The sequence below is a fragment of the Onychomys torridus genome, chromosome 13, assembly GCF_903995425.1.
Source record: "Onychomys torridus chromosome 13, mOncTor1.1, whole genome shotgun sequence".
NCBI classification, from domain to species: Eukaryota; Metazoa; Chordata; class Mammalia; order Rodentia; family Cricetidae; genus Onychomys; species Onychomys torridus.
The window spans coordinates 38,750,312-38,776,458 of record NC_050455.1 but is presented as its reverse complement, the minus strand read 5'-3'; the positions used below and the strand labels follow the sequence as shown (position 1 = coordinate 38,776,458).

Here is a 26,147-nt window from a genome sequence, read left to right as displayed (position 1 = left end):
CCTACCAGGTCTTCCTAAGCTTGTAGCTATGCAGTGTGTTAGGACTGTTTAGTCTAATTTTAACTGACTCCTGAGATGAGAATGGTATAAGTACTAACCAAGTATCACACACGCTAGAATGTACAAACCAGGAGAGATGCCCAGAGGCATAATCAATATCCAGGTTTGGATAATCCATATTTTGCAAAATATTTTTATATTGTGGACCATCTAGAAGTGGGCCTGTCTTCATGCTTCATTGGGTATCAAGAATTTTCTGTTTGCCTACAATGTATTATTCATCATTTAAAAAAAGCTAGAGAGATGGGTCAGCAATTAAGAGCTCTTGCCAATCTTGCAGAGTTCAGTTACCAACACTCACAGAGAGGCTCAAAATCATCCCTAACTCAAGTTCCTGGGAAATACACACACACACACACACACACACACACACACACACACACACACACACACCACTCATACACATTAAAACAAAAACTAACCAAATAACATGGGGGACTGGAAAAATGACTCAGTGGCTTAGAGCATGGATCCAGGTTTGTTGCTATTGCAGAGGATCCCGGTTTGGTTCCCAGCATCTACATGGTGGCTCATGATCATCCATAACCCAAGTTCCAGGGGACCCTATGCCTTCTTCTGACACCTCAGACACCAGACACACACGTGGTACCCATACAGGCAAAATACTCATGCATATAAAATCAATAAATCTTAATTCCTATCTGCTACTCTCAGGTCCAAGAGTCTTGGTTTCTAAAAAGCTAAAATGAATCGATATTTTCCACCAAGGAACTGTTTTTACTTGATGAAAATTCATACATAGGATTTAAATTTTTTAAAAATCAAGCTCTAATCTAAAACAAAGCAGGAATTGCTTTCTCCAGCTTTGGCATGATACAAGAGGTACCAACAAGGAAGGCACACATTGTACAGTCATAGCCATGCTGTTCCCTACTGCAATGCTGTGCTGGCTACTTTCATGTCAGCCTGACACAAGATAGAGTCATCCAAGGGGAGGAATCTTGATTGAGAAAATGGCTCCAGAAGATTGGGCTGTAGGCAGAGAAGCCTGTAGGGCACTTTAAAATCACTGATTGGTGGGGGAGGCCCAGCATGTTGTGGGTAGGGACACCTCTGGGCTGGTGGTCCTGGGTTCTGTAAGAAAGAAAGCTGAACAAGCCATGAGGGGCAAGCCAGTAAGCAGCACCCCTCCATGGCCTCTTCATCAGCTCCTGCCTCCAGGTTCCTGTCCTGTTTGAGCTCCTACCTTGACTTCCTTCAGTGATGTGGAAGCTTAATAAGCCAAATGAACCCTTTCCTCCCCAACTTGCTTTGGTCATGGTGTTTCATTGCAGCAATAATAACCCTGAGACATGTCTTAACCATATATTTTGTAAGTTTGTGGTTTATTTCTAAACTTAGCAAATGAAGTCTAGCTGTGCTGTAGGATAATGCTCTTGTACACTGATTTAATAAAACGCTGATTGGCCAGTAGCCAGGAAGGAAGTATAGGCGGGGTAAGTGGATGAGGAGAATCCTGAGAAGAGGAGGGCTGAGTCAGGAGATATCAGCCCACTGTCCAGGGAGCAGCATGTAATGGTGCACAGGTAAAGCCATGGAACATGTGGCAACATATAGATTAACAGAAATGGAGTGAGTTTAAGTGTAAGAGCTAGTCAGTAGTTAGCCTGAGCTAATGGCTGAGCAGTTTTAATTAATATAAGCCTCTGTGTGTTTACTTGGGTCTGGGCGACTGTGGACCAGGAGGGGCACAGGAAAACTTCAGCTACATAGCTGTGTAGGGACAGCTCACAAGATGTCTCAACAAATTGATCCTGACTTCACCCTAAGCCAACTAAAAATATTTGCATGTGTTTTGTATTTTAGATCTGGCATGCCTTTGTATTTGACAGACAAATGGTAACTCAAGTGAGCCACACAGGCTGAATTGAGGATATAAAAGGGAAGCACTTTTTGTACACACAGTCTCATCGCATCCATGTCACATCTCATTTATAACTTCCACAACCCATAACCAATACTTCTTAAATCTTAACACAGGAAAAGAGTGCTGGTTAAGAGAGACACCAGAAAGACTTTCTTCCCTTAAGTAAAAAGAGGAAAGATTATAATATTTTAGAGAGAGAGAAAAAAGGAAAAAAAATAACTTTCTTTTAGAGTCTTAGCTAAAAGCAGCAAGATCACTAAAAATATTGGTACCTGTCAAAACAGCATGGTTCTTCCTGAGTGAAGGGGAGATCTGATTAATGAAATCTAAAAGTCACGAGGCTAAGCAGACAGAGCTTTAAGGGAGGGGAAAGGTGATATATCATATGGGCCTCATATTAAAAAAGACAAGTCCCTGGTCTGGGGAGCTGCCCAGGCTCACTTTCACCTCTTAGCTTAAACTTCTCCATTGGCAGGTCAGGTAGCTACCTCAAGAGGGTAGTAGAAAATACAGACCCGTAAGATTCTAAGGACTATTCCAGATTCTTCACAATTCTTTTTTAAAAAATCAATAAAATGCCAACAGCATGAGAAAAGTTTCAGTCTGTATAATATACAAAGTTAGGTAAAATGATGGCCTGGAAAAATGTAAAACAGCAGAGTGGTTGGCTTTGAACTTCAACATGTAACACACATTGAAATGAGTGACAAAGACCTATTCTGTCCAAAATCCCCAACTTTATTTTAAGCTTGGAAAATGGTTAGTCATATCTATACTAAACACTTCCTGTCCACAGGCAGGCTAATGGCAACCAACTGCCAAGATCAGTAGCTGCCTACATTCAGTCAATTGAGTCATTCATGAACTAAAAAAAAAAAAAAAAAAAGCACCATAGACTTAAAAAAATCTGGCTATCTGGCTGACTAAAACTATGAAGGATAGAAGGATATACAATGAAAAACAGAATAGATCAGTTCATAAAATAGGGAGAGATGGTCCATGAAAAATAATAGAAAGAAAGCCATAGACGATTCTACACTAAGAAAGTAAGTGTTGGTAGGTTCTATGATACTCTGAAAAACTCTAATAAATATAACAGTTCTCTCTTTCCATCTGTCCTAAGTTACCATCAGCTGTGAACATGGCACAGCCTAGAATCACCTGAAAAGGGTCTAAATCAAGCAACTGTCTTTATCAGTTTGGAGAGTGGGCATGTCTTCGAGGGGCTGTCTTGATTGTCTTAATTGATGCAGGTGGGCCCAACCCACTGTGCTCAGCACCATCGCTAGGCAGGTGGTCCTGGGTTGTACAAAATGGCTAGCTAAGCTTTAGCCTAGGAGTGAGCCAGAAAGCAAGCAAGCAAAGAGCATTCCTTCACGGTGTCTGCATCAGGCTCCTGCTTGAGTTCCTGTCCTGACTTCCCTAGATGGACTGTGACCTGGGAATGAAAGCCACATAAATCCTTTCCTCTCTAAAGCTGTTTTTGGTAAGAGTGTTTGATCACAGCCATAGAAAGGAAACTATAATACCTTTCCCTACCATTAAATAATCCAAATGACATTCTACATCGCTGTGGAAAAAAATGCCAAAGATGTTCAGTGAAAGAAAAAAAAAAAAAAAAAACCAGCATCAACAAAGGCAGCTAATCATTCTGCTGCCAACCCTTCACCTCCCCACTTGGTCGAAGTACGTTTTAAAGGAAGAATGACTTAAGGATTTTAAAGAACCAAGAACCAAGAGCTAAAAACCAATCAGGAAGGACATGATATTAACTGCTCTACTGATTGCAATTTTACATTAAGGACTCATCTTCGGGAAGGAGAATGGAAAACAATTCAGGTTGCAAGAATGACCCTTTCCCCTGGCAACCTTGAGAACTGTGTCAGGCTTCAGCTCAACGGCCTCTCCCAGTAGCAATTATAATATACCTGATTAACCCTCAGATGTGTTGAAACAAGCCAGCTGCAGCTCCACTGCTGAGAGACAGAAGGAACACCTCCCTGCCCCCATGGCCAGATGCTCTGACGAAACGATTCCATAGAATGCTGGAATACGAGGCCAGAACAGGAATGTGCAGGAATCACTCTTACGTGTACTAGAATCATCAGCTTGATCATGAAGTCCGGACTAAGGCTGAGTGACCAAATAATGTAAGCCAGTTCTAGCCATAAAAAATCCTGAGCCCTAAATTCACAGGATTCACATCTGACTTGTCAATGAGGGCAGCCCCCAGAATCAGGTGTGTAGCTTCTGTGGCAAGTGGCTTTGGTTTTAAACCCACTGAACTGTCACTTACTGCTGGCCCTGTCCAAATAGACGGCCCAGAGCAGAGGGCAAATCTGAGATGATTCCCACAGGCTGGCTCTACCCCTTTGCTAATTGATCATCTGCCATTTGCTAGTTTTTCAGAGGAAATCACTTTTATAATCCAGTAAGAAAGTTACTAGACATTCTAGCCAACTCAACACAGCCCCTGCTTTTGACTGGCCCCAAGTCAGCAGCAGGATTACCAATGTCACTGTGGCCTTCTTTATGGGCCCCCTGTGCAGATCCAGCCTGAGAAATTTACTTTTTAATGATCTTTTGATGGCACTATTCCTGTGGCTCCAAGTTGGCATAGTGCATTGGCAAACAGCACCCATCCCGCTTCCTGCTAAACCAACCAAAATAAGCAAACTGCCCAAACTTACCAAGGTTACCATCGTAGCTTGCCTTGTAAATACTGCAGCTCACTTTGGGACTTTTCAGCTACTTTTTGTCCAATTCTCTCTCTCTCTCTCTCTCTCACACTCACACACACACACACACACACACACACACACACACACACACACACTCCTCCCTTCCCCGCCTTCCACATGCGCACCCACTCCCAACTTCCATCCATTCTTACACTCCCCTTCCCCGACTCCCACACACTTCCCTCCCACACCCAGTTTTCCCTCGTTGTTTCTTTACTCTGAAATCCACCAAATGGCTCCTCCCTTGACTTTCTTTTTGGTTCTGGTTTCCAGTCCTTCCTCCTCTTGCCTTTCCTGGGTGCTGCCGTGCCCCAGAATTCCACCTCTGTCGACAACTGTCTGGGAGACTCCTCCTTTAATTATCCCCTGATATCAAGAATCTGAGTCAGGTGATCAGACCTGAGGAGGGGTGTATTTTCCTACTAGCGATTTCAAAACTGACTTACCCGATTTTCATTTTAACCCTCAGATAGGAAAAAAAAAATCTCACAAGTGCCGTACTGTAAGGGGAACCGCTAAAGCACGGCCATTGTACTTTGATGGAACCATTTTGTAGATGGAAAAGGTGGATTCTTTGCTCTTCACGAAAGGTACAGGGAGGATTCACTGTGTGAGTGCGGTCAGCAGGCCTGGGCAGGGTTCTGCCTTGGGGTACCATTGTGAGCCTCCTTATTTACTTAGCTCCTAAATGAAGCTGGACATAAACATGATCTCCTGGTTTCTCACCAGGAACAAGCCATGTAACAGATTTCTGCTGGTATATGACAACAGTTCTCTGTCTTAATTATAGGATGAAATTGAAATTTCCCAAAATGCTTCAGAGTGTTTAAAAGCCTACTTAATGTGTATAAAAATTACAGTCCAAAGAGCTCTAGGTTAGATGCCAAAACTACACCATCCTGGCAAAGGCCATCGGTGGCTTCCCATTATACAACTTAGGCCAGAAGTAAACACATGGGAAGAGAGGAAATTAAGGCACAAGGGAGGAGAGAAAAATTCTCTTATTCTCAAGAGGGGCCAAAGGTCTTCAGAGCACAGGGAGCTGTCTGATGGTGTGATACAATAAGAAATCAACACGCTCTTCATCTCTGGCTCCTGGCCAGAGTTCCTAAAACCCTGGGAATTTCCTAAGGGACAGGAACATCTTTTGTTATATGTTCTAGGTTCACTGTTTCTGTCACAAAGGTCCTAAGTGAGAGAAGCCTGTTTATGCTAATGAGGTAACTCAGACTACAGACTGGCTGCCACAGAACCAAAAAAGTGCCGAGAGGAGGGAACTTCGTCTAGAGAGGAGGAGGAGCTGGAGACCGGTCAGTCTCCAAGGGCTAATGATCAGACCCCTCATGGAGGTGCCTAGTTGGTACCTCTGGAGTCACAGGGGCACTGAGGCTCCTGTCTCACCCTTTTCCTTGGTATCTCTTCTGTTTGTCTCTAATTGTGTGGGTTCCTTTACTATAAGCCAAACATTTTCCTGAGTTTTTGGTCTGCTGTAGCTTATGGGGAAACTTTTTCCACCCTTGGCTATCTTCACCTGTTACTTTCATGCATTGGTGCTTATTTGATGGGATGCCCCAGAGGCCTGTAAACCTGCTCAGCAGACTCTTCTCAACACTGATGGGAGGTGCTGGGATGGACAGAAGGAAAGGAGTCTGCTGGCAATTAAGACTTGGAAGGCACACAGAAACAGATGATGGGAGCTTAGGAGGACTGGGTGTTTACAGCAAGACAATCTCCATTCGCCCATTTAATACAACTGAATGCCCAAGGCACATCCCAATGCCACCCCACCCCAGATGGCCTCCTCAAGCTTTGGCTCCCAGGTTTAGTAGAACCCAACTTTACTCAAGGCCCTAAACCAAGGCAAAGTATTCTCTCTAGCATCCGTTCAGATTCAGCTGGCCATTTCTCCCATGGACTCTTCTTCTGGCTTCCAAAGTAGATCTCTTTGAGATCTACTCCTCCCATTGGTATGAGTCTAATTCTGTTTCCTTTACGAGTTCCTTCTCTCTCCACCTCCTGCAAAAAGTGGTTGTTTTCAGAAACTAAACCCCTGGTTCAGCCTCTTCTTTCTCTACACACTTCCTCTTGGAGTTCAGAGAGCAAGGGATCTCTCCACCTGACTTCGCTCCTCAATATTCATAAAGCTAAATCTCATTTATCACTATCACTATGGCGCTAGAGGACACATTCCTTCTCAAGTCTATGTATGATGCTAAGTGCAGTTACCATCTTAAAAGCCATTAACACGGTGGTAGGGTACCAAATCTAATCACATAGGTTTTGCAGTGTTATTGATTCCCAGAGCAGGACTCTGCTACCAATTTGCTCTCCACTCAGTAATTACTCACAAGGACAGTACAACCCCTACAGCTAACTCTTCAATGTCGGTAAGCCATCAGAACAAGATTTAACACTTAATCTGTCATAGTCATTGTCAGGGGCTGTGGAAAACAGTAGGCTACTGACCCTCAACCACTTCCTAAAAACAAATGTTCTGTCTCCCAGAATGCACCAGGTTTGCAGGCACCAGGGAAGGGAAGGCTGTGGGATGGGCATCTGTTCCTGCAATGGCGTGCTCCAGGTCAGGCTCTAACTCTTCCCCATCCACACACATACAACACATTCTCCTGAAGAGTTCCCCGCCCAACCAGCACTCCCAATAACTAACTGTTCTTAACTGGATATCCTTAAAGGAAAGAAAACAGGTGAGCCCACTGGTTAAGCCTCTCCTTTGGCCTGTCACTTTCAAAATGAGGGATCTGATAGGATCTATTTGCAGAGCTAAATATTACTTAATAGTGCCTTATCTTTCATTTTCACCGGAGAAGGTTGAACAGGAATACTTCATTTGTTCAAACGTTGCATTTAGGTTTTTAAACTTCTCCAAAAGGTAGTGATGATACCTACACAAACAGATTACTCTCCTGGTTCAAGGAGATTTCATGGCCTGAAGCCAGAGCCTGTGTTTGCATACATCCTCACTTGTAAAACATGGCCACCAGGGAGCGGGTAGAAGAAGGCTGGTGGGCACTGTTGGCCTCAGCGCCTCATCTCCAAGATGAAAAGTTTAGATAAAAGGATCTTCGAAACCGGGTGGTGATGTGGTGGTGGTGGTGGTGGTGTGGTGGTGGTGGTGGTGGTGGCGGCGGCGGCGGCGGCGGCGGCGGCGGCGGCGGCGGCCCACGCCTTTAATCCCAGCACTCGGGAGGCAGAGCCAGTTTGAGGCCAGCCTGGGTTACCAAGTGAGTTCCAGGAAAGGCACAAAGCTACACAGAGAAATCCTGTCTCAAAAAAACTTAAAAAAGGGCTGGAGAGATGGCTCAGAGGTTAAGAGCACTGACTACTCTTCCAGAGGTCCTGAGTTCAATTCCCAGCACCCACATGGTGGCTCATAACCATCTGTAAAGGGATCTGGTGCCCTGTATACATAATATATAAATAAATCTTTTTTTTTTTTTAAAGGATCTTTGATGTGATCTTGCTCTAACCCCCAATCACACTGAGTGATTCTATATGCACTTTCAATGAGGATCGCTTTAATGACAAAACATTTGCGGAACAGACCTCTCTCAAACATATAGACATGCACCGGACTTCATTTCATTCTAATTCATTTGTGCTATTATTTTACGAACAACCGTCTACACAAACTGCATTATGTACCCTGTTCATTTCACTAATTTCCAAGTTGTTGGCGTCATTCTCAAAAGAACAGAAATGTCTACAAATAAAAGGTTGTGGCAAATTTCTGACTTTTGTATCATGTTGAGATGAAATCACCGGATCCTGACATTATTTTCTGGCTGTGTTCTCTTCCACCTACACCCACCCTTCGGCTGCTTCCTGGATTACTAATAGCCAGGAGCAGGGAATTTCATCACCCATGCTCTCCTGACAGTTCAGTGGTATCATCATCCAAGAACAACAAAGGTATAGTGCATAATTAGGCTGGTAAAATTTTTCAGAGGTGTATTTGGGGAACCTCGATTGTGCTCCAGCTTTTAGAGGTGGGAGTACCAGGGAAGGCGAGGCCAGCGAGTGGTTCACTGTAGGGGAAAGAATACGTCACATCTCAAAATGAATTTTCTGCTTCTAGTCCTTGTCAGTGCACTCTACTGTAGGGCTAATGACTACATAAATGGAGACAGGTAATCGTGTCAAAGTCTAGCCTTCGAGAGAGAATGCTGTGCCTGTTCCATTATGTATGACATCAAGGTCAGGCGAACCAAGTATGAGGCATCTGCACCACAGCCAACCTTTATCACTGCCTGACCTCGCCTTGTCAATCAAGCAAAAGCAAACAAATGAGGATACAGCACATGGCAAAGGCTTCTGTGGGGCAAAGGAAACCGTAAAGACATAACCTACAAAATAGAAAATATTTACAAACCACTCATTCGACAAGGGACAGATAACTGTAAAGAGCAAGGAAGTCAAGCAACTCAACTGCAAAACTTCACATCACCTAGAAATATAAATCAATAGCATTACAGAACACAATATGAAAGTTCTTCAGAAAAACAGAAATACAATTACTACACAATCCAGCAATCCCACTTACTGGGTGTTTATCCAGAGGAAGTGAAATCAGAATGCCAAAGAAATACCTGCATGCCCATATTTAACACAGTACTGTATAATAATCAGGCTATGGAATCCACATGGGTGTCCACTGACAAATGATTAAAGAAAATGTGATGAGTACAAAATGGAATACCTTTCACAGCCGTGAAAATAAAGGGATTCCTGTCATTTGGGACAATGTGGCTAGACCATTTCATATTCGGTGAAATAAGCCAGATGCAGAAAGTCAAATATCACATGTTGTCACATGGCCAAGTAAAAAAATACTTGACACAGAAGACCTAAGTCCTAGGCTCTACAGTCTGGAGATGACTACAATTAGCAATGACATCGAATCCCTCCAGAAAGTATTCCCTGCACGTGGGTTCCTCCATGTTTGTAGGATGGAGATACCTGCTATGCTGACTTCTAGACCTCCTGCCCTCGGGCTGGACAGAGGCACTGGAGAGTGCCAGGGCAGCTGCCTCCTGGCAAAAGGCAGCAGAGAGAGAGAGCCAGAGCCTCTTCTCTAGGGCACAAGCAAGCAGACACAGGCTACAGAGACTCTTGCTGAACCCTAAGCTTATGTGAAGATGGACGAGGGCAGGTTGAGACTTTCCTGGAGGTTTTACATGGGGGTTGAAGGGACAGTTAGTTGGTCTCTGTTCAAATCCTGATTTTACCTTTTCTAGCTTCAGAGACAATTGTTTATACTTTGAACTGAAGTTGCTCAGCTGTCAACTGGGCTAGACCCAAAGGATCATTGCACAAGTATGCAATGAGAAGTATGCCCAGCACTGCATCTAGTATAAGAAAGAACTCAGAATACTCTAGCTTCTATACTGCTTCTTCTGTGTTCAGGGAAATTCATGATGCTGGCAAGCTACTTAGGCCCTGATCCCATGATTGTTTTGCCTGTGCTCTTAAGAAGAGTACTTGTGTGCAATGTTTAAAACAATCAAAATAGGTTTGTCCTCTGGATTTGGAAGACACCATTCCATATTAATTGCTTCCAGTTGGGTGTAGGAGGTTCAGGAAGAGAAAATGTATAACTTTGTTGTCAAAGAAGTTTATAATAAAGTTCAGGCAAATGGAAAGAATTATTGTAACATGGGGTGAAAACAGTACATACTGGATATGTGTAGGATGCCAGGGAACAGCCTGGAAGAGTACTTTCTGCAAAATGGGTGCACTTGGAGACAGAACCTGCATGAGGCAGAGGCAGAGGCAAAGAGAGATCACAACCAAGGAAACAGGACTGTTGAGAGGAGTGAGGAAGTAACTGAGCAGAGTACTGCGGGTCAAGTGGTGGGGTAGATTGCTGTGGTTAAGGGGATGCAAATAAGAACTTCCCATTTCGGAGAAGGTCTCCTTTTTACAGCACTGGAGTCAGACTCCCACTTCCCAGTCCTGGAATCAAAAGCACTCTCTCTCTCCCAGCAGCAAGGGCAGGAACTCAGCTAGCCAACACCAATCAGATGGCTAATATCTGGGATTTTGAAGGTTAAGGATGACCAAATACTCTGTAACAGAAAACCTGGGCAGTCTGAGGTAGCAACGACAATGGTGGCAACCTAACCAGATGCTTCTTGGGTGTCTGACTGGACATTCTGAAAGCCTGGGTTTCCAGCCTGTTAGTGGGTACTGTGGATTTCATCTCAAAGGTCCCGTGCAGGCCCCCAATGGCACAATTGAAGATGGTGGGGGTTTTCCAGTGATGGGAGGGTGCCAAGGTGAGACCCCAGCCCGTCCTTTTTCTCTTTGGTTTCCTGGATACCACATTAATGGTTTTCCTTCCTCATGATAAGCTGCCATCAGCCCAGACCCAAGGCCCACCAATCATGCCCTGAAGCCTCTAAAACTGCAAGTCAAATAAATCCTTCAATCAGAAAGATCCATACCTGTAATCCTAGCACCCAGGAGGGTAGGACAGGATAGTGAATTTGAGGCCCCCATGGGTCTACATAATGAATTTAAAGCATAACCCAGACTATACAGTAAAAGTATATTTCAAAAAACAAACAGTAACAAAAAAATGTTTCCATAGAAGTTAATTACCTCAGGTATTTTTGTTATAGCAACAGGCAACTGTCTAACACAGTAAATGTATGAATTATTCAAATTTCCAACAATTATTTGGTTTATAATAACAGAAACTATGTTCTACTTTTTGCCATTGGAATTCTAGTGATGGAGATAATTATTATAATAATCAGTACAAATGTTCAGGTACAGGACAGATAAAGAAGATATATTCAAGGAGTAATGGGGAAGGTAAAGTGAGAGTCCTTTCTTGGTGACCACTCAGAGGCAGAAAATAAAGAAAAGGACAGAGTTGATTGGAACATGTGGGTTTATAGTTTAGGATCCAAAGAAGGGAGATCAGATCTGTACCGGGAGAAGGGGTATGGTCATGTGGGACAATTGAATTGAAGGTTCCTGTTTAATGTTCAAAACAGTGTCTACCAGGAAGCTCGGTATACAGGTGGTTCTTAGCAGAGTCCAGGATGGAGGCAAAGAGCTAGAAAAAGACAGGAAACCAGGGATGGTGATGTCAGAGGAACCAAGGGCAATGCTGGGTCATAGTATTAAATACAGTTGTTTTTTGTTGTTGCTGTTGGTTTTAATTACATTTATGTGGTGTGTGTGTGTGTGTGTGTGTGTGTGTGTGTGTGTGTGTACGCGTGCACTATGGGAGGTGTATAAAAGTTGTGGAGGTCAAAGGATAACTTGTAGAAATTGGTTCTCTCCTTTCCCATGGGAGTTCTGGGTCATACAGCTTGGTGGCAAGCACCTTTATTGGCTGATCTCACTGGCCTTTAAACTTGTTGTTGTTGTTGTTATTGTTAGTTACTATTATTTATTCCAGAAGTTTTTAAAGGTCATTATTACAAAAGATATGACTGGAGGTTTACTGATGATTTTGACTAATTTGTGGACTGATGAACCAAAAAGACAAAAGAAAAAAAGTTCTACAAAACAAAACACAAAAGCAACCAGATTTTAGTTAGATATGGTATCAGGAAAAGAACATTTACAGGCCAGGTCTGTTGGTATGTATCTGTAATCCCAGCACTGGGGAGGATGAGGCAGGAGCATCACTGTGAGTTCAAGGTTTACCTGGGCTACATTGCCAGATGATGTCTTGAAAATAAAAGCAATCAGAAAGTGTTTTAAAAGAACGGTTCATTTTAAAGGCTGGGTAAGTAATGCCTAAAACTGGACAAAGTGATGGAAATAGCTTTATAAATAAGCTTTATAAATCCATTTATTCCACTGTATTTAACAAGCACCTCTCTCTGTAGGTTCTGGAGACAGAGATGGAGAATGAGACACTTTTGCTTAGGTGCCTGTATCCTGGATGAGAGCCTATACATAGCATGGTATGTGTGTAATAAGGGGAAAAGGACAGGTGTTCTGAGAGGGGATAGATAACTGGGGATCCTGGTTCAGATTGGGGAAGGGTTGGTTCAGAAAAGGCTTCTCCAAAGAGTTGGTCAAGAAAAGGTTTCAGATAAAGAAAAAGGTATTGGGACAGAAAAGAGGCCAACACTAGTGGCCTAGAATGGGGAATGGGAACTCATCTAAGCGTGGAAGGGAAGGATCCAAGATAGAAGGGTATCATTCTGGAGTACCAGACACCTGCTCCAAGGCTTGAGGGTGACTGGTGAGTGCAGCTGAGGGTGAAACTGTCAGTCTGCAAGCAGGAGGCTGTCTAATGGCCACCTTGTTCCCTGTGAAATAGCGGAAGTACTGAGGCAGGGATGACCTGGGTTGGGTGGTAAAGGGAAATGGCTAGTGTGGGCAATGGAAGAGAGAGCTGTCCTCACTTGCCAGCCAGCCTTCAATTCTCTCCCCAGTCCTCACAAAGCAATATTTGCTTTTGCATTTCCACTACCAAAACCCTGACTGATTACCAAGGCAAAGGGGTCTTGGATTCCTCAGTGCTTATGTCTAAATCATCCTGAGTGATCTCAACTATCATTCATTTTTACGACTTTCATAATTAAGCAATGTATTCAACAGGAAGCCACTAAATGCCAAATATGTGGATATTAATTGTCTCCTCAGGAAGCCCATATCCACAGGAAACTGTTGACATCCTCTTTTCAAAGGCATTCTCCTCCTTAATAAACTGGCTACTTCCTATTCACTTGATGTCTAGCTATCTTAAAAGCGTTCTCCTTTTAATACAGCAAATCCTGGGTTTTTTTAAAAAATCACTTCAAGCACAGTCAATTACCTACTAACAAGCAGGCAAAAATGAAAGCATTTCTTTAGGAGGAGACTATAGGCGGAGCTACTTTTGGCACAGAGTCAAGTACATGCTAAGCTATGAAAGCTGAACAATCTCCCCAGTCATATCCATCCACACTCGGGCACAAATCAACTGGCCTCGAAGGGCTTCTACATCTGATGGTATTTTTTTCCAGATTTGACCTCAATGAAAGTACACTAGTCTCTTACTAGGGTTCAGAATAATGAACCAGAAGTATCCACCATTACAACAAATTGGATATGAAACATCCAAACGCAATTTTCTTGCACTTCAGATAGTACGAAGGGCTCCCGGTGACCTCTCACTAAACAAGATGGACAAGTCTGCCACCAGGGAAAAGAAACCCATAAACTGTCAGTGAAGGGAGGTAGGGAAGACTGGGATCAGTGAAGAGAAACGAGCAAGAAAACTGCGTGGTGATAGACTGAGTGAGGGGTTAGATCCCACAATATACCAGTCTGCAGATAGACCTCCCCACACAAACACCTCCCCACGCACACATGCATGCACACACAGGCACACACACACCGGAACACACACCCTATCAGAAGTGTGAATGAATCAATCTGGTCATTAAAGTAACAAACCAATTCTCCTCAGACTTAGTTTAAAAAAAAAAAAAAAAAAAACTTACCCTAACTGCTATCAATTTAAAATTCTAGCAGCTCAGATTCATTTCAAAGACACAAACATTCTGGGCTTCCTCTGAAAGGCAGAGGGCAAGGCCTGTGGGGCAGGTAAACCTCTGCAGGCAAGGGCAGATGAGGAACAAGGGAAAGGTGCCCACTCCGCCAGTTTCCATGCTGCTGCTTACAAAGTCACAACCAGAGCCAGCAAAGGGAGAGGAGAGTGTGGATGTTGGGAGGTACAATACAGTTGACCTGGCAGTTTTTTACCCCCCTACCACAACACCCCCCACCCCCACCCACACACCACCACCACCACCACCACCACCACCACCACCACCACCACCTCCGACTCCTTTCCTAAAAGACAGGGAATAACAGGCCCCGGAGAAAATGCTAATCTGAATGCTATGCAATTTACAAAAAGGTTCAAGAACGGCTTTTCAGCCCAGCTCCCACCTCCTTTTAACTACTTTTGACTTCGTGTAACTTGTACAAAACAGAAAAAGGAAGCATCTACCAGCACAAAGCTCTGTTGGACCAGAAGCTGCCACAGGGAAACACCCAGCCGCAAAGTTACAATGTTCCTAGCTGTCACTTTTCATGCTGGCTGGCCGGTATTTCTATTAAATAAACCCTTTTCAATTGACAGTTTCCCTCACACTACATAGCTAGGTACATGGGCCACACCGAAAGCCTACAGAGCTTTTCCCTGCTCAGATGCTCCGGGAGCTGTGCCTAACTCACAACTTAGCAGTCTCCCAAGAAGCTTCTTGAAAAGAAAGGGGGATTTCACAATCTCGAACACCCCCACCCATCTAATTTTCCACTGACACCCCTACTCCCACCCCCATTTACAATTGGACTTTTGTATACCTAAAGTTCCAGGAAACAAAGCACACAAACACTCACACACAAATAAACTCCCAAGCTAACACCAGCTATAATAGTGTTTTGGTTGGAATTTTTCCAGCCCTGTCACCAGCTCTGTTAGCAGTAAATGAAACTCTTGCTTTTGCAAAGACAGAAAGGGACAAACTCTCCTATTTCAAGTGGTAAAAAGGGCCCCCCTCGCATCTTTCAGTCCCCAGCAAAACTAACTGCAGAAGAGCTGGCAAGGAAAAACAAAAACAGGAAAAAAAAAAAAAAACCAACATATTCCCCAAATAAAGATCTTTCACTTCTCTCCTCACCCAGCTTCCCCCTTTGAGCCGGAAATACATGTCCCTTCCAATTTCTGACACCCCTTTTCAAGGGACCCTGACTTGGGCTTTTCCCTGGGAATCCAGCTTTGGGCTGTCCCCAGGCAGGCAGGCAGGCAAGCAGCCCATTCCAGGCGCGTTTTGTATTCTTAACAGCCAAAACTCGCTTTCTCCTTTCGAGAGAAATCTGAAAAGCAGCCTTGGTGGGCTGGCTTGGCTGGGTCTGATGCTGGATCCCTTGCCTCTGAACTGCCTGCCTAGTGGGACAGGGCTGCGCGCTGGGCTCTCGGCAGAGTCCAGCCAGGCTGGGGAGAGACAAAGTTCCCCACAGCTCCCTAGTTGCTCCCATCAGCGCCTGCTCCCGCCTTCCTCCACATTCCTGCGCTGAACTTGGCCGAGCCGAGCGGCTGGCGTACCTTCCTTGGGCTCCTCCGCCTCGGAGAGCATGCTGTCGGGGTGCACAGCCGCGGGCGCCACCGCCGCGGACATGGACGTGAGGCTGCGAGGCTCCCAGACGAGTGCGACGCGCGCGGGCGGGACGCGGTGGGAGGAAGCCGCTGAGATCAGAACCTCCCGGGGCGGGCGGCTGGCTGCGGGAGGGATTTTCAGGGGAAAGTTCCGCAGGAGTGACGAATCGCGCGGGGCTGGGCCACAGGAGTCCGCCCCCGAGGGGCCGTGGTGGGTGGAGGCGACCCGGCAGGTGGGGCCCAGCGCAGGAAAGGTGCCCTGGTGAGAACGGAGGTGCGGGGTGCAAGCTCGCACTGCATCTGGGGGCTGACATTTTTGATATTGGGTTTTTACATGCCCAGATTTATGAAAAACCCTTTTAGGACTGTAATTTTTCAGGCTAGGCATACAGATGCTGTGCAAGCTTTTGGAAGGGTCCCGCTCACAAGGCACAAACTTCACCAGTGCCAGGAATGGCAAAGTAGAATGGAAAGTAGGGCAGGATAGGCAGAAGCCCCTTATGCATGGCTGGCTGCCTCTAACCAAACTGCTGGGAGCTGAAGGCCTCTCTGGCTTTGGGAAATACTGTCAAACAGGAGATAAAAGGGCAAAGGGCAGGAGGGCCCAGAGAACAGCAGCCATCCTGCCCTCCCCTCCCCAACTGGCTCTTACCATTGGCTCAGAGGAAGTCCTCTTAGCTCTGAGGTGGCCCCGGTTTGCCCTTCAGAGAAGTGGGCATGACCGCTTCCACCAGCCTACCTGTCTTGCGGAGGTATTTATTTTACCAAGTCTTGTTTTAGCACCAACCCTAGGGTGAGGGGCCTCAAGTGACATACCTGAATGGAAACACCCAATGGAAAAGCATACCCAGCTGGAAGCTATGAGGAGAGGTACATTCTTTAAGAAATATATTTCACACTGCCTTCCTTTCCTTCTATTTTATTTTTATATGGGGAAGAAGGGGCCCAGGCTCTATGCTGGGTTTAGATTTAGTTCTGCTATTTATTATTTATACAGCCTTAAGCAAAATAATAATAATAACAACAATAATAATAATAATAATAATAATCTCTCATTTGCTCATCTATAAAACGAAGATAAAAGCAATATCTAATTCACAGACTTGTTCGGTATGACAGAAGGTACTATAAACAGGATGATCTGATAGCGGAAGTGCTATACACAGGTTATCATTAACTATTGCACCTTCTGACAATCCATTTTTGGAAAGAATACTCTTGCCTTTTATTTCAACATTACGTCTGAAGAGTATCAATTCTATTCACAGGCAAAGGGATATTATAACATAGTAACATGAGGTCCGATATGAAATCAGTTCCTATTGATGGGTGATTCTAACATGCCTAGGACCCTTCCAAAATTTTATCTCAATTTTATTGAAAGGGCAAGGTGAACCAAGACATAACAGCCAGAGGGAAGAAAGGAACATCTGGAAAACATCAGTGCTGTGGAGCCTATGGAAACTGAGCATGCCTGGAAAAGGGTAACAGGCTGCACCCTTCTGAAATCATGGTTACCATGGTCCCCCTTGTCCCCCAGCCTAGTGCTGCTGGAAGGGGCAGCCTGTGCTCCCTAATTTTAGGCTTATGGGGGACACAAGCTGAGATAAGGATGGGGATGGTTCTGAATCAAAAGAAACGGTCTCTTGCCCGTCACACATGGCCTTGCCTGTCCTTCTTGAGGACTCATTCTGCTTCTTGCTACACTACAGCATCTGCTCTTGCCTTCCCTCCTCCACAGGCCAGATGTCTACAGATGTCCACCAGGGGCTCTGAGGAACCACGCTATGGCTGTTTGCTACACAAAGGAGACAACTTCTGTCAATCTATAGCCGGGGTGGAACAGTACCTTTTCAAAGATGAGGTGATGGTTATGCTAATGAGGACAGCCCAGCTTCCACATCCGTCTGCCCCAAGCAGAATGACTTTCTCTCCTCCTTCAGAAAGCGCCCCTTTACGTAATGTTCACTAGATGACATTTCACAAACCCAAGTGCATGCACACCTCCTAAGGTCTAGTAAGTAGAAGTCCTTAATCCCCTGCTTGCTTTCACATGGGTTCACAGAACAGCCCCGCAGCCCAGCCCAGGTCAGCCAAGGAGAACAAATGCTGAGTAAACGGTTTGAACACCACCACAGCAGCCTGGTAATCAACTTAGCATCCTGTTAACAGCCCCACTGATCTTTGAACATTCACCAGGAGCCTGGAGAAACCGCCAGAGAAACTTTTTTTTAATTCAAATACAATCCAGCAGTCACCTTGGGGAAGAATGTTCGGCTCTAATTCAAGAGCACTGGATGCTCAGCTTATTTAAAAAGACTGTCTGTACACGATAAGCATTCCACAGTCACTGGTATAACCCCAGAGCCATCTGCCCTGGGCAAACGACTCTGCTTCAGCCTCCAACTAGCAAAATCATGGCAACGGATGGCAGGATCTCTAGGGCTCCCTTCGCCTCATGCTACTTCCAAGTGAATGCTTGGTAGTGTTGATTTTGCTAGGACTTTATTCAAAAAGGGTTGGGCTAGCCACAGTGACTAATGCTCCAGTACACCCTAGTGATCTGCTACTTTCTATCAGACCTATTCACTTTCCTGTCTTTAGGAGGTCAGGTTCATGGATCCTAGCCTGGTTTGAAATTTCTATATGACCAAGTATGGCTTTGAACTTCTGCTTCTCCTGCTGTCATGCCCAATGTGCTGGGATTATAGGTGCTTGAACCACTACGTCTAGTCTATGTGGCTCTGGAGATTGAACCCAGTGCTTTATGAATTCTAGGCAAGCACTTAACCAGCTGAGCTATATCCTCAGGCCCCTATCTACTCCTGTATGTTTAAGAAACAGTCCAGCATTCTTACTTGGGCAATAAGCTCAGAATTCACATTAACCATCCATTAGAGATCGCCTAATATAAAATAGCAACTAAACTGACAACATTTCTGAACTAGAAAAAGGCACACTGAGATATAATGTTGCATTCCACACCCATGCTACAATGGAGCCGTCCCATCTATATCAATATGAGAGAACTGCAAAGCTTCTAATGATTTATCCATCCATTCAGACATTACCCAATATTTACACAGGTCACATATAAATGGGTCTTCCTTAGCTGGAGCTTCTGCCTACAATTTTGATAAATCTGGACCCCCATATTAAATGAGTTCCTCACAAGGCACTTGGTTCTGTGAAAAATCTATTAACGCCAACCCAACTGAACTAAGTCTTAGTAAGTCAACGGAATCTCATGCAACAGGACAAGGCTCCTTTGAATCACACTCCAGTGACGCTGTTTTTAAAAGAAAAGAAGAGATGTCTGGAGCCTGGGTTTCAGTCCCTTTGGCTTACAGAGACCCCCAATGCCTCTGAAGAACCAAATAGGTTGGAGAATTCTCAGCTCCGAAGGCCGTCAAGCAGAAGTGGCTACTCAGGAGTGTCACACTATCACATGCCCCAGCAGATTCAAGAGAGTCTCTGGTCATCTGCAGTGGAAACCAGGTACCTCTGCCAACTACTTCTGTGCTGGCAAATGCTGGCTCATAAGCAGCTCTGGTCATGCTATCAATGTTTTTATCTTTATTTCTGCCCTGCTGAATCCGAACATACAAAATTAGAGGTCACAAAATGTCCGTTTACAGAGAATTCAAAATGGCCTTCTTCGGTTTGACTCTGGGGCTATCCTCAACTCTTCTATCTCCTCTCTTCAAAGACTCCCAGGATCCCTGTGCAAAACTGACCTTTACACTGTCCCAAAACGTGGAAAAGGATCTTTGTTTTTGGTCCCATCTGGTTGGGACTGAGGACCTTCCACCCTCAAGACACCATTCACACTCAATCTCCAAAACATGGGAAGGCCTCACTGGGTGTCTCTCCACAGCCTTCCCTGCCCCGCATCCTTGCTCTCGGTGAGGAAAGGGTACTCGTTTAACAGTGGAGGCCATTTATGTACCTTCTGAGGAGGTTAAGCTCCACTTCATGTGGCCTTATATGTTGATGTGTTGACGAGCAGAGGGCTGAGGGTGGGGAGTCTGAGTGTGAAGTGGAACAAAAGTTCCAACCCAGAGAGAGTGTGGAGGCGGGAAGAGAAAGGGGCCCTGTCACCAGACTCTGGGAGTGTGTGGCTCTGGGTAAATTCCATTCAGACTTTCAATGACAGTTGCAGCAAATCTTACATAATCATTAATATTCTGGGTGTGAGCAAATAGTTGTGAGGGAGCAGGAAGAAGCGCTGACGCTGAGGTGCGCGCTGGCAGGCGGACAGCCATGCATCTGGTGCACACTTGTTTCCTAGGACTCCATTGTTTGTTTCTGTCTCTCTCTGAAGACATTATCCTTGCCACACAGCTCTGAGTAGATGATCACAAAGCCCGTGTGCACGCGCACAGGCACACAAACGCACACCACATCTCTCTCTCTCTCTCTCTCTCTCTCTCTCTCTCTCTCTCTCTCACACACACACACACACACACACACACACACACACACACACACACACACACACACCCCAGGTTGGAAAATACTGAAGGATTTGTGAGTCCATGATCCTTTCCCTAGAATACCTCTCAGTAATTCCTTTCATTTGTTTTCTTTTTGGAAACAGTATTGGAGTTTATTAAGGAGAGCTCTTACATGATTTCAGTATAGGTATTAATTTTAGGGGAGCCTCTGAGAGGTGCTTAGGAAAAGGGTAGAATATACCCAAGAAATTGGTCTGGCTTCTCCAGAGAAGTGGCACCCCTGTATTCTGCAACAGACGATATGACTTGGAGGCTTCTGAAGTTACACTTCAAAGGGTTTCTCAGAAACTTTTCCCTCCTTGTTCTTCCTTCCTATGGTGTGGGAGGGGAAAGGTGATGGGATGGGGCAGGGTGCTCTCTGAGGAGCCCTGGATAGTGCAGGCTGGACAGGAGCAAGAGTAAACCCACCGGTCACATGACTCTTTGTCATGTGACCATTTTGCCTGAAGTGTACAAAAAGGAATACTGTTTCTACATAGGCATTCTTTGTGGCAAATTTTGTTAGGTATGTCAAAACTCTTGACTCATGGTTGGTGAGAGAATTCAACCGCACTCCAAGTTGAGGGGCTCCTTACTCTTTACAATGTCTTTTAAAACTTCCCTGCCTTCCTATCTTGCCTCAATTTACCTCTCTGTAATTTTGTTTAGTATTAGGGATTGATGGTGGCTGAAGACTCAGTTTTTGAAACTTCATTGCTAAACATGAACGGAGGAGACTCTGTCTGTTCAGGGATCAAATGTCTGGATCTGTCTGAGAAGGCCTCAGCTTAGGATCTTCATTCAGTAAGAATCTAGCAGGGGACACTGTTACTATAGGTTTATTTAAAGTCACCCCTTGGGTCCCCTATGGTCACTTTAAAGATATGGAACTAAAGAAAGGAGGTTCTATGAGTTCTCAGGTCACCAACCTGAGAAGTAATGGACTCCAGCACAGTGGATGTGGGCTGAGCTTCCTTCCGGTCTCCAGCATCCGGACCCTTCCTTTCTATCCAGTTACGCATTAAGTTGGTCTTCCCTTCACAAAGGAATACCTCAAAGACTGCTATACTGGAGGGTCACCAAAAGAGTTTACAGCTGGCTGTGGTTCCAGCTCAGACTGCTCTAATCCCTGTTCACAGGCTGAGATCACCGCTTCAAATGAAAGCCATTCCATGCTTGACATTTAGTGCTTTAAATAAGCTATAAATTTAATAGCCTCTATTTATTCAGCTTCGTGAGACCTCAAATGTATTGGGTCTTTTTTTTTTTAATTAAAAATTCAGTTGGGACCCCAACTAAGCTTCCTTGAATATGAAGCAACCTGAATTAAAGAGGGGGAAAACAAACAAAAACCAAAACCCCCAAGCTCAATTTGGGTTTCTTAGCCTCCTTATGGACAGCATAACAGAGCCCATGCTGGTCCAACCTTGCTTGTGTTAGAAGGGTTTTCCTCTATTCATTCTTTTTTAAAAAACCTTCCTCTAAAAACATGCAAGTCATTGAGCCTCTGTTTGCACATCTGAAAAATGGGGCTGAGGTTACTTATTTATCAGTCACAGTGATGAAATGAGCCAAGAAGCTGGCCAGGTATGTAAACTATAGTGTGTGCGCACACACGAGCACACACACACCACCGCCACTTCTCTCTCTCTCTCCCCCATATTTTCATGAATCAGGCCAGACTGGTTTGGATTGCTTAGGAATGCCAGTTTGGAACCCCTACATGCTGACCCAGATTGACATGCTAACAGATCGTGAACACAGCAGGGCTGGAATCTTTCCTACACCCAGGTTAACGGGGTCAAATGGGAGAGCCTGAGATGGGGTCACAGAAAGGACCATCAGATGGAAGGGAAGGAGTCGAGACTGAGTTAGGGTAGCACGGAGTTACCCTGACGAATACATGCTGGTCTTCCTGAACTCAGGCGATCAACAGTCACAGCCAGTCAGTTGCAGGAGCTCAGGCCCGGAAGCAACCTTAGCGTTCAGCACTCCAGCCCTCTGTGGGGCTTAAGGGGTTCCCCTGGCTATAGCAGCAGCAGCAACAGCAGCAGCAGCAGCCACCTCTGCCTCTTTCTTTACCTCTATTAGCAGATACACTTGCCTTGGAAGACAGCCCCAGTCAGAAAGTTCCTCTTTCTAGTGAGCTGAAATTCAAGTTTTAAGGGCAGTAAGTAGAGAATGATTTCCCTTCTCACCACCGCCCCTACCTCCTTTATACTGGAGAAATAATTCTGTGATGAGATAAACACAGATTTATAACTGAATTCTCTTTTTGAACAACTCAAAAGAGAACCCCTCACACTGGCTGGCTGACTGTATGTATGACTGCATGCAATCTGAGATGCTTCTGCAACTTCCTAGCGCTGGCCGGCCCGCACACATCTGTGATTGATTACTGGGATGCGTTCAGAAGCCAGGGACTCTGCTTGGGACCTCCAGTGATCATCTCTTCTCTCTCCTTTGTGCTCACTTTTGAGAGAAAGACGCCAAGGCAGGTTGAGGAACGAATCCTGAATGATGACATCTGAGCAGGGAAGAGGGTTTTTAGGCAAGTTTCTGCACAAAACTTTGAAATCTCAAAGTTGTGCTCCACATGTGGAAATTTGAATTCAGACACTTAGCCTGAGATCTGTTTGGCCGTTTAACCTATGTCCAGTTGTCGCAATCTGATTTTTACATCAGATTTTGGACGTGGGCAGAATCCAGGAGGGTTTGACCATGTGCCAGGTGGTCACAGTTTAAAGGAGAGAAGGGCTTGTGGAGAAACCCTGGGATAGAATGGGCTTTCCAGGCACAGTGGCCAAGGCTGACACTGGACAGACACACTCAGCAGGCGGTAAAATGTGAACTGAAGCAGAACTTATCCAAACAGGCTTGCGGGGAGAGGAGAGGCTCCTTTTCTGCCATGGATCAGAAGTTTTTCCACTTGAATAGGTCAGGCTCTGAAACCAGTTTATGTGGCCAGTCCTTAAAGAAGAACTATAGAAATATGTGCCAGTTACACCTCAGGATATGGGGTGCAAGCTCTGACGACCTCCCCACTTGGCTGCATGCATGCTACAGAATGTAATATTAAGCCTGTTAATTTTGTAGAATGAAGTTAAAAATCATTAACTTTCTCAATCTGAAATCTATTTCCACTGACTTTTTTTTTTTTAACTACTGAATTCAGCAAAATCCCCTTACATGCCATTTATTTTTTTTCCCCAGTTTCAATGATACATGGTCATTTCAAACAGATGCAAATAATAGTAAAGTAGCACCTGGGCCACAGTCCAACCTAATTTTATCCTGGAAAATATGATGATGTAGAGCTGGGGCTTTACTGCTCCCCTCCTGAACCTCTCTCTACACCTCTGCCTGGTCTTTCACCCTGGTAGCCCTTACACATGAAGGGTGAATGTTACACTCAAGGCTACGTAGCTTTTTAAAAATTGATAGACATGCCTAACAGTTGGCTCGGCAACAAAAGGTGCTTGCCACCACACCTTACGACTAGTTCGATCCCTAGAGCCTATATGGTGGAAGGAGAGAACTGACCCCCTCACATGGTCCTCTGACCTCCATGGGCACACACCACACACTATAAATAAAGGTAAGATGAAGAAAGAATGACCATAAAAATATTGACATAATAACTGAATAGCTGTGGTGGTATTATATTCCCCACACTATTGTGCACCCTAATAAATTTATCTGGGGTCAGAGAACAGACAGCCACTAGAACAGAGCCAGAAATGGTGGCTAGAAAATGGGTCAGAGGAAGCCATAGCAGAAGCTGGGCGGTGGTGGCACATGTCTTTAATCCCAGCACTTGGGAGGCAGAGCTAAGTGGATCTCTGTGTGTTCAAGAATACAGCCAACATGGAGACACATGCCTTTAATCCCAGAAAGTGAGTCTTTAATCCCAGGGAGTGAGGGCAGAAAGAGAAAGATATATAAGGCATGAAAACCAGGCACCAGAGTTAGTTAAGCATTTGGCTGGTTAAGCTTTTAGGCTTTGGAACAGCACAGTTCAGCTGAGATCCATTCTGGATGAGGACTCAGAGGCATCCAGTCTGAGGAAACAAGACCAGCTGAGGAACCGGCAAGGTGAGGAAACTGTGGCTTGTTCTGTGTCTCTGATCTTCCAGCGTTCACCCCAATAACTAGCCTCAGGTTTGATTTCATTAATAAGAACTCTTTAAGATTCCTGCTACAAATATCTTCATGGAGCACACTGTGATGTCTTAGTACACTGTATGTTGATCAACAAAAGACACTTAGACCATCCATCCTTGTCAATATTTCTCATTCCTTTGTATTGAGAACATTCAAAACCTTCTCGTCTAGTTATTTTTGAGCTACCTATCTTCCCATTGCAAAATGTTTCTAAAAAGAAGCCAACTCTAGCTGGGAGGCAGCACTCACCAAGTAACTAACTCTTAGACAAATTAAGGGATGGGCGACCCGTCTTCAGCAACTTCCTTAGGAGGTCTCCAAAATTAACACTGACTCTATACCATTTTTACTTGACACATGACTCTAATGAATTCCTAACTAAATCAGTACCTTAGATTCCCATTAGTTAGAGTAGTGTGGCCTAATGTTGCTGATAAGGACCCAGAGCTGTAGCTCTGAGATATCCACATTGGGTGTCCATGTATCTCCCTCAGGGCACTACAATAACTCCCAAGGGTACCGTGACATATTAGATTGAGACCAGAGAAGAGAAGAGAGTAACATCTAGTCTCTCAGGCAATGTGCAATGCATGAGTGTTTGCTCAAGCTTGTTCACAGCTTAATGTCACATGGTGCTGTTTTTCACATGATGACATCATTTCTTTCCAAAGAAATGTGATCAACAAGAATTCTGTGAATGGGAACACAGAACAGGAAATTAGGGCTGCAGGACGCAGATTGGCAAAGTTGTGAGGTGACTCATGACAGACCCCTCACTTCACATTCCAAGCTTGTTCTTCATTACCTGCTGTGAGAAACCCAGGGGCCTTTGCCCAGTATTTCTTCTGCAGGTGATAGAATTCTGCATTTATTCAGTGGATGGCACTTCTTAAAATGTATAGAAAGAAGTTCCCTTCTGTAACTTGGTGCTTGCCTTCTGTGGGTGTCTCGAGCAGCTAGCTCCCTAGCAGACACTGCATCAGCTGGCTGCCGCTGTGCATCTGATTGAATGGCACAAACCTGGCCTCAGGCAGTTCCTTCTGGCATCCCCTTTCAGGTGACGAACAAATGTCTCAAGTGAGACAACTCCTTATGAACAGCGGTCCTCTGCAGCTTAGAGGATGACTTTCCAGCAAGTTCCGCCAGCGCAACAAACACCCTTGGCTTCGGCTCAGCGAGCCAATATCTGGAGTGGAGGAAGCCGTTCTTCTTTCTCGTTCGCTAGCAACCTCTGTATTTCCTACTAGCCAGTCACCACCAGAGTTCACATTTCCTTTTAGTAGCTTGGTTTTTCACTACCATGTTTATCACTGTGGTGAAACACATGGCATAAAATGATCATTGTGGGGCTGGAGAGATGGCTCAGTGGTTAAGAGCACCGGCTGCTCTTCCAGAGGACCTGAGTTCAATTCCCGGCACCCACATGGTGGCTCACAGCCATCGGTTATGAGATCTGGCGCCCTCTTCTGGCTTGCAGGGATACATGCAGGCAGAACACTGTATACATAATCAATGAATAAATCTTTAAAAAAATTATCATTGCAAGGTTGGGGATTTAGCTCAGTGGTAGTGCGCTCACCTAGCAAGCGCAAGACCTGGGGTTCAATTCTCAGCTCAAAAAAAAAATTATCATTGCAACCATGAAAATGTGTAGATTAGTG

At 44.9% G+C, this 26,147-nt stretch overlaps 1 protein-coding gene across 3 annotated transcripts in view; it reads right to left on the bottom strand.

Annotated features, from left to right (window-relative positions):
• Positions 1–26,147, bottom strand: part of Tnfaip8 (TNF alpha induced protein 8) — a 113,747-nt gene that overhangs the window by 23,609 nt on the left and 63,991 nt on the right. The window contains exon 1 of one of the 3 annotated variants that reach the window (XM_036204873.1): positions 15,776–15,996. The exons of the other annotated variants lie outside the window; for them this stretch is intronic. Coding sequence (XP_036060766.1) covers positions 15,776–15,848 — 73 coding nt within the window. The 5' untranslated portion in view covers positions 15,849–15,996. Of the gene's footprint in view, positions 1–15,775; positions 15,997–26,147 lie in introns of those variants that run through there. 3 annotated transcript variants of the gene reach the window in all.